The sequence below is a fragment of the Buteo buteo genome, chromosome 6 (assembly GCF_964188355.1).
Source record: "Buteo buteo chromosome 6, bButBut1.hap1.1, whole genome shotgun sequence".
NCBI lineage: Eukaryota > Metazoa > Chordata > Aves > Accipitriformes > Accipitridae > Buteo > Buteo buteo.
This window is the reverse complement of record NC_134176.1, coordinates 5,387,867-5,403,870: the sequence shown is the minus strand read 5'-3', so window position 1 is coordinate 5,403,870 and position 16,004 is coordinate 5,387,867. Positions and strand designations below refer to the sequence as shown.

Below are 16,004 nucleotides of genomic sequence, written 5' to 3'. Positions count from 1 at the left end.
AGGACGTTAGGAAGCCAGAAGATAACAGCTGCTTTAATTACAGGCATAGACAGCATTTTTGTGGTTAAGACAGAGTATGTTGTGGAAGAAGGTTAACACAAGAGGTAAAGGAGACTTCCCAAAAGCTCCATAACCCAACTACCAGTGTCGAGACAGAGAGGGAACAAGACCAAGAAGCCATTTGTGTGGAAGGTAAGAAGGGGTTTTCTCGTGGTACATAGACACATGCCTCACCAAAATCAAACACCAGGTCTGACACAGACACTGCAAATAATTCCTGCAGTGAAGCCTTGCTGGACAAGAAGCAAACACACAGACTCCAGCCTCTTCCACCCAGCCTGGAGACACACACTCTTCCATCTACACTGGCTGGAGGCTTGCAGGTGCCCTGTGGTCAGGAAACAGTTGGGTTTTTTCCTGAAAACACCTTTTGTTTGCTTAACACTGTCTGTCCTTTTGACAGCACATCAGGGCTCCAGAACAGAGAGCGGCAGAGATTTATCCTCACGTGACTTCTACTCACGCTTCTGTCTTTGAACACATTTTTCAAGTACAGTTGAGGTGCTACATAAAACACGGCAAAGACCCATGACGGCTGGATCCTCGACTGGCCTCATGTAAAAGCAACTTCTAGGAGGGCTTTATCCCACTGCTTCTGGGGAGCAGGGAGGGTAGCTTCCCACTCTCCCAAAGCCAGCACGTTTCCCCCAGTCTTTGGAACCGGTATGAGAAAGAACAGATGACTGGAACAAGAGGATCAACGGGTTGCCAAAAACAAAGCCGTGGCAATGGTAATAACCAGCCGGTGTTCATCTGTCAACACGGTGTCGGCATAAAGCTACCTTGCAGTGACTCCCTCAAGAAGATGGGCTTTACAAAGAATAAAAGGTGGGCAAAGCCCTGCTATAAGGCTCTGTCCAGTGGAGAGGGGATTGTGGGCTCGGGCTAGGTAAGGACTATCTCTTGGAGAAGAAGGCTGGGTCACCTAGAAGAGAGCATTCAGAGTAGTAATACCCTGCCATCGGAACAGCCCCGGCGCCCAGAAATCAGCTCATGAAAGAAGAAAACATCTGTAGCCAACGCAAGAGTGGGAGAGTCTTCGTAACTTCTTCCAGGGGTATTACAGCTGCCACCGCCGGCCCACTTTGAGAAGGATTGAAGCGCCGAGCTTGAATAAAAGCTGCCCTCCGCGCTTGTTTATCTTACGTGGAGGAAAAGCCAAGGGAACAGCTTGTATCTCTGATTTTGCAAAATAACTAGTTTGGGGCAAGACCTGCTGAAAGCACATGGAGCACTTTATCAAGATAAGACAAGAGGGAAGAAGGTCCCTTCCTATCAGTCGACCGACTATAATCTTCTGAACATGGGCAGAAATTCCCATCATCTGAAAACGCACTCGGAAGGGACAGAAACAGTCAGCAAAGGAGAGGTCACACAGTCCTTTGTGAGAAATATTTTCCTATGGCATCCCTAAACATAAAAGGAAAAGACTGGAGAAAAAAAAAAAAATATTATTTTTGTTTTCCTTTTCAGGCACCCAAGTGAAAGAATGTGTGGCTGGGCCTCAGCTTCAAGGACATGGGCAGCAGAAACTTGCTTTAATCAGGAATATTTTAGCCACAGGGTTTTTATTAAGAGTTTGCAGGAACAATTGGGAAAACTGAAATTAGTTATTTTAATCTGGTTTTGCAATTACACTTTTTAGCTTCTTATTTGGTGGCAGTCACTAAAACGTGTCAGTTTGCGATTTAAAATTTAGCCTCTCCTCTAAGTTTGGTAAAACTTTTTGTTAGCCAAAAGCACAGGTTACATCTATACACGTTTAACAAAGAACTCGATCAGTGTCTTTATTTTTTATTTAGAAAATAATGGCAGACATTTTATATTTAATAATTTGCAAAAACTTATTAAATGATTGGTATGGGAACTGGGATTTAATTAAAATATTTTCATTAAATGAAATCTTCAGTGCACTGGATTCATAAAGAAGAAAAGTAAGATAATCAGAATGTTTTATATTTGAAGCTGATGTATTAAACACTGGAAACACCTATCTGTACCTAATGAAATAAGGCAATTATTTCTGCCTTCTGTTCCCTCCAAAACTTTACAGGTAGCAGATCTCAGCCTCACATCTTTTTTTTTTTTTTTTTTTTTTAGTCAGCAGAATAAGAAAAAACTCTCCCGCTTTTTAAAATCTCCACTAATAAACTAATGAATGGATTTTTTTTAATTTCAGTCTCTCCCTGCACCTGCAGACGATGGCCCTGATGTTGGCGGTTCCTTGTACATTTGCACAGGCTCCAGGTGCATCACCAGCAACTTCTGCCTCTGCAATGCTGTGACTTTGCTTTGCAGTAGCAAAGATATATCCCTTCAATGTATTTTTATTTCACGGTATAACAGACTAGTGCATTGTAGGTTTAATGTTCTGAATTTAACTTAAGAGGTTTCACTTGTTTGATTTATAAAAAAAAAAAACAAATTTTTTTGATGTAGGCTAAAAAGCATGGGACTTAGAAGACTCAACAACCAAGCTTTCCACAGATAAATTTTAAGTGGGCATGTGCATTGGTGCTGAAATAGAAAAACCATTTAAAAATAAAACACAAATAAAAATCCAAACACGAGCTTAGGACCTAAGTAATAATAATTATCCCCAAAAACCCCAGTCCCTCTGGGTTTGCCTGCCTCTCAGTCACAACCACTCGATGGACAAAAGGCAGTTTCTCTTGCTCTCAGCGCTGAAGAGCCAGCACAGGTACTACAGGGAATAGCAAACCAGATTTTATTCTTCCTCAAGGACCTGGAGCTGAATAGCCACTTAAGCCCTGCCCGCAGCCTCCGCTCCCGGCGCCGGAGGAGGAGGTAGGAGAGCACGGCTTGGCTCGCCTCCCCTGCTCGAGTCTTCATGGCCACAAGGAGAGAACAGAAACCAAGCAAACGGGCAGGACCGCCGTCAAAAAAAAACCCAAAACTGGTACTTTGGTTATAACCGACCGCCTTCTCCTTCGCGTCAATGGGACTTCAGGAGGAACGGGACGCGCCGACCTCAAACCTCGCACGTTCCTGGACGCCCACCACCGTGACCGGAGCGGAGCCCGCCTGCAGCAGCCCCCTCCCACGAAATTCTGGTAATTAAATTCAACACCTCCACGTCAAGCTATTCCAGAGCAGTTCAACGAGTGGAACAACTCACGACAGATCGATAAAACGCATATAGGGATGCGCTGCTTTAATAAATAGCACCCCGCACTCACACCTTGCTAAAGAGCGAGTTGTAAAACCTGTGCTTCCAGCCATTAAAAAGGAGAACTTCTCTCCCAGTGTCTTTGCAAGCAGAAAGGGTCTATCAGTTAGACCCATTATTTGATTCACAATCCCTAGAAAATAGGTACGCCTTTATCCCGGGCGCCTGTAATAACCGGTGCCTACTTCCAAAACCCCAACCCTCGGTAGGAACCGACTTTAGCTATTTAAATGTTTTATAAGTTTTTTTTTTTTTTTTGTAATTGCAGAAACTTTTCCTAATCTGACATTTGTTAAAACCCCTTATTAGAAATTATGCAGCCGCAGAAAAAAAAAAAAAAAAAGTAAAAAAAAAAAAAATAGAATAAAATATAAAATAAAATAAAAATGAGCTGGCTTCACAATTACCAAGTCAGCCCATGCAGCCCTTCGCTATTGTACGGAGTGGCATAAACCCCCCGGCGGCCTATCAGCTCCCTGGCAGGCAGGGGGCTGCGCTATTCAAAGCGAGAGATACAAGCTGCAGGGCAAAAACCTGGCAGCTCCCATCTGACCCCCCAATCCCCGGCTGGTGACAGCTCCAAGCTCCATGGCAAATTAGCCCTTCTCACATTACAATTGCAGGAGACAGATTCCATTAGCGGTATCTGAAATTGAGTGGAGAGCTGCTCCGTTATCAGACTTGACTCATAAGCGCCGCTATTAATCAGAGCTATGATAGCATTTATATATTTCAAGCTATCTGCCGCCGCTGTGATATTCTGCTACAAAGGGTTGATGGGACTTAGGGAAGGGAACAATGGAGCTTTCTGGGAAAAGCAGAGTAAATCAAGAAAGTCTGTGACTTCCGCACATTCTGAAGGGATTGCGGTTTACATAAATTTTCTCCCAATTGGAGATTGAGCTCTTCCTCATCTTACACATGGGATTTAGTTGTCACTCAATGGTAACAGCTGTGAAAAGGTGAAGCGGCCCACCGCTCAGAATATTGCCTCCGCTTTTAAAGCAATTAACCCATGAACAGGAGGATACCTGGTGATATCAAAGGGATTAAGCCAGGCAGTGCATTATTAACATTTCCTTGAACTAATTCTAACTCTGACTAGCTGTCAGAAAAGACTCTTCAGTCTTTAAAAAAAAAAAAAAAAAAAAAAAAAGAGTTTTTTGCCCTGCTTTTTCCCCCCGCCCCTTCAAAACGAAGCAAAGTTATTGCAGCCTAATGTGCCTACTTTAGAGCAAAATGCAAATGAACAGATTTGGTAACGTCTTCAAACAGACTGAACTCAGTGCTGGTTTATTATGGGGACAAGGGGAAAAATATAATATATATGTACGATCAATTAGCCAGAGGTCACGGTAGATATTCTTCTGAAAGCAAATTAATACTTGAGTACCTTCCTTTCTTCTCTCCCTCCTAAAACTTCATAACTACTTGTTACTAAGCACAGCTGCTTTTCAAACAGCCAAGATCTTCATGCTGTGCTACAACGGCGATAATCTACGATAATCTGTAATCTGGAAAAATCCAAATACGCCCTGTAAGGAGATTCCACCTTCCCCAAAGCCCAATATTTTAATTTCCCATGATGGCCGAGGGGGCACCGGCACACCAGGCAGGAGTGCTCCTCTCTTATCCCTCCATCTTCCCCAAACCATGCCCCAAAAAAAGGAGTCAAACTATTTGGGGATGACTCCTGCTCCAGCAAAGCCACACACCCGAGGGACACGGAGTATTTCCCCACTCGTCGCAGGCAGCAGACAACGTTTCCCAGCACCAGTTAATTTTAGGGGAGCATCAGCCACGAAGTCCCTCTGGGGAGGACCACGAAGGTGACCCATCGCGCGCCCATCGGTGCTCCAACGCGCCTGGTCCTTCTCAGGGACCTTCTCGTGAGAGCTCCAGGACACACGTCACGGGAGCACGAAACCTCAGGGCCACCAGGATGGTCAAGTGCCATGTCCAAAACACCTTGATGATTTCAAAATGATCAAACCATTTTGATGTTTTGATTATGAAACATGCGTAACGCTTCTTTTTTTTGGCAGTGGGAGAAGAGTTGGCTCCAGTTTTCATATACATCCATAGTGTGTTGCCTGGAAGGTTTAAGAGGCAGGGAATATATATATTTTTATATATATATATATCTCTATATATCTCTATATATCTATCTGTCTATATATATATATATAAAAGGCCAAAACTTAACATGATACCCAGAACAGAAAACCAAAGAGACATGAACTGCTTAATTTAATGCAACATTTTCCCCCTTTTCAAAAACCCACATGCAACTCTGCCAGAATAAAGCTGGCAAAAACTTACTAGAAGTACTTGGGCAATGACACGTTCTACCCTGCTACTGCCCCCGCAATAAATTAACTTTGTATATTTAGATACAGCAAAACAGCCAAGCTATGAAAGGTATACACCGAAAAAAAAATGCACTTAAGGAAGGGGAAAGCATCGTATTTCTCTTTGCAATAGAGAATGCAAAGAATGCATCATGTGTGCAGAAAATGACACTTTGGCAATCATATTATAAGAAGATAATTGGTTTACTTTGTAAAGTTGCTATGCTTTGCCTCCCACAGTAAAACAAATAAATAGTTGTTTAAAGAAACAATCCTATAGCCGCACTTGCTGCGTCCTAAAAACATAAAGCAGCTCCCCCCGTCTTTCAAAGCAAAGATGAATTATTTGCTTCAGTTACAAGCAGTCCGAGAAAACTCTTTGTAAATGCCATTTTACGATAATTACAAGCAATTTATTAAGACTGTGCAGAGAGGGGAAAAAAAATATTTGAGAACTAATTCAATAGAGTAAACCACTCGTTTGGCGATAGTCTGGATTACTGACAAAAGAGCTTTTTGCATCAATGCAGTTTGACATAACTTTGTTTTAAGAAGCACAGTCCGGGCTTAAAAAAAAAAAAACCCAAAATGAATAATATAATATAATATATAAACAAACAAGATGTTGGGGTTGCTTCCCATCAACCCGGTGGTGTCTGTCTGGAGCATCCCGCCAGCCATCACCTGGCAGAGGAGAAATCTGTTTAAGGAATAAATTCGATCCTAATCCTGCACACACCAAACATCCCAAACACCACCCAGCCACGGAGGGAACGGCGACTCTTTCCTTAAGCAGTAAAAGAAATTGTCCCGACCTGCCGAGGAATAAACTCGGGAAATGCCTCTTAAAACAAAATGAGTCAATGGGGAAAAAAAGGGAGAGATTTACTGTACGGGGATGCTGGGAGGCACGGAAAAACCCCGCGAGGGTAAACGGCGAGGCTGCCCGGCTGGTGGGGAGAAAAGAAAGGTTTTAGAGGTTAAGTTCAGGTCAGACGACAAATGAAATTGTAACAACCCAACTGACATTGTATAATGTCTTCTTCCACTCGATCAATAGGGCAGCATCAGCCCCATTACCATAGAGATGGCTTCCTCCCCGCTGAAGGGTGGCTATTGTTTGAGGAGACAGATTTGCCACTTGAACCGTGTTGCTCCCGAAGGATGTGTACTTCATCAATTATTTGTATTCCTAACATCTACATATTTTCATATTAACATCCACATTTCATGCGGCAAGAGGAGCAGGTGCTTATTTTTCCTCTGGTACCTCGCAGGGGTCACCCCATCAGCTAAATTTTAATTAAAACACAAAAATGCGGGGGGATTTGATAGACCGGTTTAGATCCTTTGTGAGTACGGACAAGCCCGGTTAAAACCAAAACACGTCGCCTTCAGATAGTTACGGCTTTCACGCAGTCGGTGCCAGTAAACATTTTCTGAAAGATTTTTTTTTTTTTAAAAAAACTAGATGGTAAAGGAGAGAAAAAACTTTTTTTTGCTAAATGAATGTCGTAAAAAAATAAATGAATTTTAAGGCACTTGAAAGGAAAAATATAACATTGTCATTCGGAAATAAAACTGACCCACAATACCTTACAATTAATTTCCAAAAAATCAATCGCTGCTAGGCTGAATAATTGATCCTGTCAGTGCCTTGTATCTATGAAGTAATTTTCTGTAAGTCCTAATAGTTTCTATCATTTCTCAGTTCCAGGTTTTCCGTTCTTCTGCGCAAGTTTTAAATTTGACAGAAGCAACGTCTTCCAAATCCAATTAAACAACAACAAAAAAAATTAAACCTCTAGAAGTGTAAAAATAATTCCCAAATTTAGCCTCCCGTATTCTTATTTCTCTAAAGCAACGATCGCATCATTTCATATGCACAAAACAGGCACGTAAGGAACTGTCACGTTGGAGTTAGAACTAAAAAGCGGGGCAGATCTTCACAGTAACTGTAATAACAGGAATAACCACAATTAAAAAAAAAATCAGAACCCAACATTCAAAACCTTTAGCAACTCCTTGCAGGAGTTTTTAATGTAATCAAAACAAGTCGTGCTCTGACGCTGCGCCTGGCACTGTGCACGGGAGGGCAGCGGCACTTCCAGCTCCCCAAATACGCTGTAAAATACAGGATATTCAATTAAATAACGCCGACTTAATTACATGTGTTACCCAACAGTAAAAGCAATCGCTTTAAATGCCTATAGAAACATCAAGGAATTACTTAAGCAACTCCAGTAGGTGTGCCTGGGAGCTGATGCACTGCTACGTGAAAGGCAATGGGCAAAAAGCAACTCCTCTTCAGCAGAGGAAGATGCACCCGGACAGACGGACGCCACGGACCGAAGTTTAAGTGAGCTCAGGGCTCTCGGGCTATGCAGGATCTGCCCCCCCCATTTATTCCTGCTTTTATTTCTAGGTTGCTCTCGCTCTCTGGGAAGGTTTCCCCGAGGGGCGACGCGGCTCTGGAAGCGGATGGGAGAAAAGGGCTTTTGTCAAACTAATCTCGGCAAGGAAGCGCCCCGATATCGTTTCAGATTCCGCTGTTTGCAGCCTCAAAACGTGCCCTATTTTCCCTGCAAAAGAACATCAGAAATTGTTTGTACGGGTTGCGATAATCCTCTCAAATATGGGTCAGGCTGAGGTTAAGAGCAGCCAGAACTCGCACATCAAAGACGAGCGGGGTTAACAAAACCCCCCAAACCACGTGCGCATCCCGATTGTTCCCTTTTTTCTCCCAAGGTTAGAGGTCCGGAGAAAAACGGATGGGATCCAGCCGGTCCCCGGCAGCACCTCTGCCGGGGGAAGGCGGCCGGCACCGATGCTCGCCCCGGTCCTCGGGTACCACCGGCAGGAACTGCCCATCCGCCTCTGCCGGGAGCCGTGATTAAACCGGGTTCACGGTTTTCCCCGATAGGTGAAGCTCATCCTGTTAATTTAAACAGACCATCTGCATCTTCCGAGAACGACAAACTTCATTAGTTCTGGTTAGTTAAACCGAGCGGTGATTTGTGATAATGAGCCTGAACAACCTGTCACGTCTGTGTAAGGGAAAGGTGCACTTTCTATTATAACTGTTATTATTATTTAACAGAAAGAAAAAAGAAAAAAAGAAAAGAGGGACCTTTTGTGCAGGAAAGAAGGTCAAATTCAGATTAAACCGCTGTTAGGTTAATCAGAGGAACTAATTACAGCTGGAGAGGGAAGGGGGGAAACGCTAGTCCGAAGGCCAGAGGGGACAGCGGGAACCTTCGGAAACGTCCCGAGCCGACGGGGAAGCGCCCTGCCAGCATCACGCCAACGAGAAAACACCCCCGATGACTTTACCTGAAAACCGTGTAAAAAAGCAAAGAGGCGGCAGCCGCTCCCAACAAGCCGCAGAGGAGGTTGACTCGGTAGGCGGGGGAGCCGACGGGCAGCAGCCCCGTGGCCAGTTTGGCCAGCAGCGTGAACAGGGGGTAGCCGGGAGGGTGGGCGACCTACGGACAAGATCGATATGGGGGTTGAAAAGAAGGGAAATTCTACGAAATCAAAAGGAGAGCGGCACGGCGGGGTCCGGCAGCAGGAGCCCGGGGGGGGGGGGTTTCTCTGAGCAGCGCCTCTCCCCGACCCAGCCTTTCGTACCAATTTTTAACTCCGCAAATATTTTTCCTTAGTGGATTTGGCTCCACGCCTCGCCCATAATAATGAGGCGGCGAGAAAAGGAGGTGCCACGTTTCATTAGCGTGCCTTAAAGGGCTCCTTGTTTGGGTTCACAGTATATTAGGGTCATTCAAAAGGCTGTTGTTGGTTTTTTTTTTTGTTTGTTTTTTTTTTTTTTTTAAAAAAAAGCGGCTTCTCAACTATTTTATTGGTTAGCAAGTTGAAAGACCACACTGCTATCGGATTACCACCGCGCTGACAGTCCTAAGGTCTTGCCTAAAGGGATCATGCACCATAATAAAGTTTATTAAATAATAAAACTTATTAAAATTGTTAACCCGATTTATTTTATTCTCCCCAGCTTATACAAAATTTGGGTTGATAATAAGCCAGCTACTGTATATACAGTAAAGCCTTTGCTTTATAATTTAGTTTAATTGGATTTAAAACTTGAAGTAAATTGTCGCGTGCTGTACTTATAAGTTAGTAAAAACTGTGGTTTGAAAATAAATTAATCTACTTTACTCCATGCTTAATTAAACTTCCTTAATTCCTAAAACTGTTAATGAGAGCATTGATTAAACAATAAAACTAATACTTACTCCAAGCTCATATGCGGCTGTGATCAGCTCCCCTGTGAAAAAATAATGTAAAACCAATAATTACTATTAGGAAATGACACTCCTCCAAAGTTTTCAAAATCCAAATGCTTGCATTGGGGTTTTGCATTAATTTGACTGGATAAAACTGTAAATCTGTAGAGATTTAACAGCATGAAATTTTCTAAGAATATTTTCTCCCTCTGATGTCATTGCACAAAATATCTTTTGTATATTTTCGCAAGACTTTTATGAACAGATAAGTGAAAGTATAGGTAGGCTCGGGTAAAGAATGGCCCGAGATATTCAAAATGCAGACATTTGTGCATATTTTTAATTTAAAACCAACTGACTCAATAACTTTCAAGCACTACAGTTTGCAACGCTTAAGCTGCATTGTCTCTTAAACAACCCAGTTGTTTCTCATTAAAAAACCCCACAGCTTTATAGTTTTAAAGAGGGAAAAATATAATCAGTGATCGTGCAAATCTGCATCCACGTTATTTGGGAACGCTGCTCTCCCTCGATGCTAAAGCAATTCTTGCAGCATCTGCTTTGCAAGTAACACTTCTACCTGTCAGCGGATGCCGCATCCAGCGGCCGCTCCCATTAGAAACACCATTCAGATTTTGCATTTCATGTGTATTTTATGCCACGACAAACAACTGCCACAAAAAGATCCATGTTAGCATAATAGCTAATAATACTTGACATTTTTAGAGCACTTGACACTGAAGCAGTTTGCAACGCTCCTGAGCAGCGGGTATTAAATATATTCAATAGGCACAACACATTCAGGGACGAAGGGCACAACCAAAGGGCGACAAAATTAAAAATTACAGCTGGTTTTCCTTCTTTCCCTCAAATTTCATGATCCCGTTTTGCAGAGCCTGGTCTTACTGGTCCTGCAAATTTTGCAAGTGCCAAGGTCACGGTAGCTTTGTCCCATCGTTAGATGGTAAAGACGCAAAACGAAGGGCGCTGTTGGCTTTAAATGCTAAATTAACAATATTTTAAATTTCAGCACATTATTACGTCCTTACCATCCAAGGCAAAGGAGGAGGATTGTACAAATGGCACCTTTAAATCTTGACGTGACTGTAAACAATATATTTTAAAAGGAAGATGCAAGTCAATGCACTACTGCTGTTGGCAACTGCCCTAAAATTACAGCTCTCGCCCCGTGCGATGCCCAGGGGACAACCCCGCGGCTTTCTGCACAAAAGCCTCTCAGATGTGGATTTTACCGCGCTTGCAAACGCCAGCTATTCTTATTGCTACTCTATTTTAGGAAAGTTTCAACCTATTGCAAGACAGCCCTGAAAAAGCAGATGCAATGGGAAAACCATCCATCCCGAGCTGAGCCCTTTAGTGTTCAGCAGCTCCGATGTTTCCAGGGCACGGTGAGGCTGGGAAGCAATCGATCGCCCCGCATGCACCAAAAGATGATGCTAATAAAGGAAACCCTAAATTCGGCGCTCTGCGCAGCGGCTAAGGGTGGATACCCATCGCATCGCTGGGATGCTGCTCCCGAGCCGGGCACGGCTTCACCTTCATTAAAGTCCTTCTGGGATACAGCAATACATGCATCTAAAATGGCTAAAGATTAAGTTCACGTGCGTTGCTGTGATGTTGGTTCAAATCACGGACAAGAATAACCCCAAAGCAATACAGACACAAACCAACCAGAAAGCTGGGGGGGAAAAAAAAAAATTAAAAAAAATACCATTGGATGCCATTGCCAAGCTTTGAAAGCCAACAGCACAACTTTGCCCCGTAAGAATTAAGGAAAAAAAAAGTAAGAAAACCTGCAAAAATAAGCTCCCAGGCTGCAGGCCTGTTGAATTCCACTGGGAAAGCCAAAAGGAGCACGTAACACCCAGCACCTCAGATAAGGGTAATTCTCCATCTCCCACCCACATACCCCGGCATCGCTTACAGCCTCTATGGGCTATATAAGTGAAGATAAGGGCTATATAAGTGCAGAGCGCTATTATTAAATGACAAAACACACAGAGGAGGACTACAGCATCCGCAAACTCGATTTTAACATATTTCTTATGAGAGAAAATGACCTGCAGCATCTTCAGATGCCGGCTCAAGTTGAAGAGTTTATTCCTGCATAATCTTGGTGTAAATATGTTTCTGACCGTCCAACTTGATTGCCCAATAAAGGTTTTCAGGCAATGGGCCCAATGCTGCCTGAAAACTGACTTATACCCAGCAAGGTTGGGAGCTGATGTCTGAAACATCAGAGGGAAGGTTTGGGGTTTTTTTTTCTTTTAACTTGAGTTTATTTGATCCCTTTTTAAGCTGTTTTAACATCTGTGGATGTTTCTGAATTAGAATTCATTCTCTCATTTCTTTATTATAACGCTAAGTAACACAAGAAAGCTGCCAATGAAAATACCTATTGCTTTTTACATTTTTGGATTACTGCAAACTTCAGGAACAATTAAAAATATACAGATAGCTTAAAAAAAAAATAAAATAATAGGCTCCCTGCCTGAAAGCAGATACAGCAAATCCTTAAGCGGCTCTTTACTCACACAAGTAGCTTCAGTGCTTTTGATGGCACAAGTTTGAGCTCCGTGCTCAGGCACTGGCAAGTTAATCGCCTCGAGCAGGGATGTGCAGAGACCTTCCAGGGGACTCTGGCCATGCGGCAGGGCTGAAGCATCCCATGGGCTGCTCAGGCCATGAGAAACCAGGAGAATAACCAAAAAAAGTCTTAACACAACAACGATGGGGTGGCTGCTGGCTGGGACAGGCATGAGAGGGTGATGGGGACGAGCCCCTCTCTGTTCAGCTCCAGTAAACACATGCAACTCAGGCAGCAGATTTAGAAGAAAATGTAAAAAGAAAACAGTAAGGGGAGATGGGGAGCGAGGTCATGGGCTAGCGAGGGGACACCGTGCCGAGAGATTTCCTCTAATAGAATTCCCTCTAATGTGGGTTGCTGGAAGCCTGTTAAAGCATCCAGTCCCTCAGTCCAGCCACTCCCCGGGCATCTCCCTGCTGCGCCCTGTTTGCAGCACGTGCCTAGGTAGTGTCCTCCATACCTCTGACAAAAGTTATTAGCAGAGGAGTGACGCACGCTGCACGTACACACGTGCATTTCTATACACGCAGCTGCTGAGCTAGGAAGAACCAGGATGCCTTCCGAAATTAGGGGAAGAGCAATCCCTCTCCTGCCTCCAAAATGAGATAAAATAACCACGATAACCCTGGGAAAGTGGGGCAAACCCATGCCTGTGCTGCTTGGCCGCTCACTGTATCTACCGGGATAATTCACATCAAGAAGGGAATAAATCCCAGCATCACCTTATTGGGAGAACCTACCTACATCCCACTTTGTAAAGGGTGCGAACGGTTATTTGCATCCCAGAGGCAAAACCCAAGCTCAAGTACAATTAAAAACCAGGTTCCCAAGGCTTCGTGCAGCAGGAACAGCTTGGAGCACAGGCACCCTGCACGTTCATAGACACGCGTCTCCCATCGGCGAGTGCTTTAAAAGACAAAACGGTAATAACTGTAAATATATCAATCATCACATCTTAACTGATACAACCAGAAGGAGCAAAGCCAGCCCTTTTACAAACTGGGGAGCAGAAGCACAAGCCATCAGGGTGCACACCAGCCAGCCTGGCAAGGGTGCACTTGCACTCCTCGTCTGGAGCGCGGGATGTGAGCTCTATGGAGAAGGGATTTAAAAAGAAATTCTTTTAATACAGCTCTGACAACTGGGTCCCTCTGATCCAAACACGGGAATGGAGAAAATGGACAACACAAGGTTGCATCTCCAAGAGCCAGCTGACTAGGGATGAGCTTAGTGTAATGAAAACACAGCTCCGTCCTGTTATCTTTAAATCAAATAACCCCCACTTGAATCACCACACAACTTTACATTTGTCTGTGAATTGCTACGCTGAATACATGCTGCCTTACACCCAGCTAGACAAAACCATCCTGCTTTTACCAAGTAGAACTGTCTTTCACGTAACTCTAAACAAAAACAAACGGCAAATTTTAAAGAGTTGTAGTTAAAACATGTATCTCTCTCTCTCTCCACACATACTGAAGCTGTAAAAATATATGCATCCATTAAAAGCCCATTTATTTATAAGGAATTTTATGCACAGCTTGGATCCAAAACTAGCGATGGCCAAGAGGCACTGAGTTAAACAGACCCACTCAATGCTCTTCTGGGATACGAAAAAAGGAAAGCATGCAGGGTACCTACGCCATCAAAAAAAAAAAAAAAAGATATCAAAGCATCACCTAGAAAATCCAAGCCCTCCTATCCCTAAATCACAGCTGTACACATGCTGCAAAAGCCAGGTATTTTTTAAGCAAGACCAGACTAAACCAGCAAAACTGCAGGAGGACCAAACAGGAGAATTTTGTCCCGCCTGGTGGGATCGGCAGCGTGGAACACAAAACATCAGACAGTTTGTCACTGTTGGCAAGTTGCACTTCCAGACAGGCAGATCCAGAGATTTCACTGTTGCATCAGCTGCGGCTGCACAGGCCAGAGAAAGCGACGGCCTGAGCAGCGATACCACATCTGGCAGGATGGGACATCTGCCTTCTGACGCCACATCTGCCTTCTGACGCCACATCTGCCTTCTGACGTCATCCCCAGGGCCCCTGACCAAATCCTTTGCCGAAAGCCTCAAATACAGGCAAACTATTCGCTGCAAAGCAAACACGTGGGGGGCGAGGATCAGGTCAGTGTGGGGTGGCCAGAGGGCTCCAGCCCCACGGGGTGACTGTGCAGCACTGACCCCAAGGGGGTGAGCCCCCCGAGATGTGACTGCAACGCACCAGGCTCGGTGGGGAGAGCACCCCACGGGGGGATGGCAGTGCCCCAGCCCCAAGGGGTGTGCACCCCAATATAGGGTGTCTGTGATGTACCAGCCTGGGGGGCAAGTGCCCCTATGGGGAGGTTCAAATGCACCAACCCCAATGGGGTGAGCACCCCAGAGAATGACTGCAGGGCACCAGGGCTTATGGGGGGGGGGTGGACTGCAACCTTATGGGGTGAGCAACCCTGTGGGGGCAGGGTGTGCAACCCTATGGGGTAACAGCAGACTTATGGGGTGACAGCAACTTTATGGGGTGACAGCGATGCACCAGCCCCTATGGAATGAGCAACCCTATGGGGTGACAGCAACCCTATGGGGTGAGCCATCCTATAGGGTGACAGCAACCCTATGGGGTGAGCAACCCTATGGGGTGACAACAACGCACCAGCCCCTCTGGAGTGAGCAGCCCTATGGGGTGACAGCAACACACCAGCCCCTATAGGGTGAGCAACCCTATGGGGTGACAGCAGCCCCATGGGGTGACAGTGATACACCAGCCCCTATAGGATGAGCACCCCTATATGGTGACTACGATGCACCAACCCCTAAGGCCTCAGCCTCCCCCATCCCGCCCCCCCCCCCCCGAAGCGTGACCGCGATGCACCAGCCCCTACGGGGCGAGGGTCCCCACGGTGCCACCTCCCCGGTGGGGTGACCCCACGCCCCGGCCCCACGGGGTGCCCCGCCGCCCCTCCCCCGCTCGCGGGCGGGCTGGCGGCGCTGGGTACGTTACCCGCATCCCCGCCGGGCAGGGTGGGCGGCAGCGTGGCCGTGTAAAGAGCCGCCACGGCAGCGCCCAGCGCCCCGGCGGTCGCGGTCCCGGTCGCGATCCCGCTCCCGGTGCCGGTCCCCGCGCCCATGTGCGCCGCCGCGCCCGCGTCTTCCGGGTTCGGCCGCGCGGGGCGGGCGGGCTGTACCACTCCACCGCCCCGCAGGGGGGAGCGTCCTCATATCTCCCGCCTCCCCGCTCCCCCCCCCGGGCCGCCTCCCGGGACCGCCGGTCATCAACACGCTCAGATAGGGAAGAAGTAGGGCCGCCGGCTCTGTGGGCCGAATCAGCGCCACCTCCCGCCCTCTTCCTCCTCCCTCTCCCCCCTCCCGAGTGTAGTTGGTACAGCCGGAGAGGGCGGGGCGGAGGAGCGCGCCCCTCGGTGAGGGCGGCCGTGCGGCAGGGCGGGACCACCACGCTGGGGGGCGGAGGGGGGGCGGGGCGAAACCACCGCGGAGCGGCGGGGGGGGGGGGGGCGGCACAGGGCCTCGGGCCTTTCCCGCCCGCCCGGGGTCGTTC

General features: G+C 46.1%; 1 protein-coding gene across 2 annotated transcripts in view; it reads right to left on the bottom strand.

Annotated features, from left to right (window-relative positions):
* The window catches only part of TMEM260 (transmembrane protein 260), a 34,575-nt gene extending 18,967 nt beyond the window's left edge, over positions 1–15,608 (bottom strand). Inside the window, exons 1-3 of one of the 2 annotated variants that reach the window (XM_075029539.1) lie at positions 15,450–15,608; positions 9,852–9,883; positions 8,935–9,086 (exon numbers count right to left, since the gene is read on the bottom strand). In XM_075029539.1, coding sequence (XP_074885640.1) covers positions 8,935–9,086; positions 9,852–9,883; positions 15,450–15,576 — 311 coding nt within the window. In that variant the 5' untranslated portion in view covers positions 15,577–15,608. The remainder of the gene's footprint in view (positions 1–8,934; positions 9,087–9,851; positions 9,884–15,449) is intronic. The other variant, XM_075029540.1, reaches the window with a different exon arrangement.
* Positions 15,609–16,004: the final 396 nt, after the last annotated feature.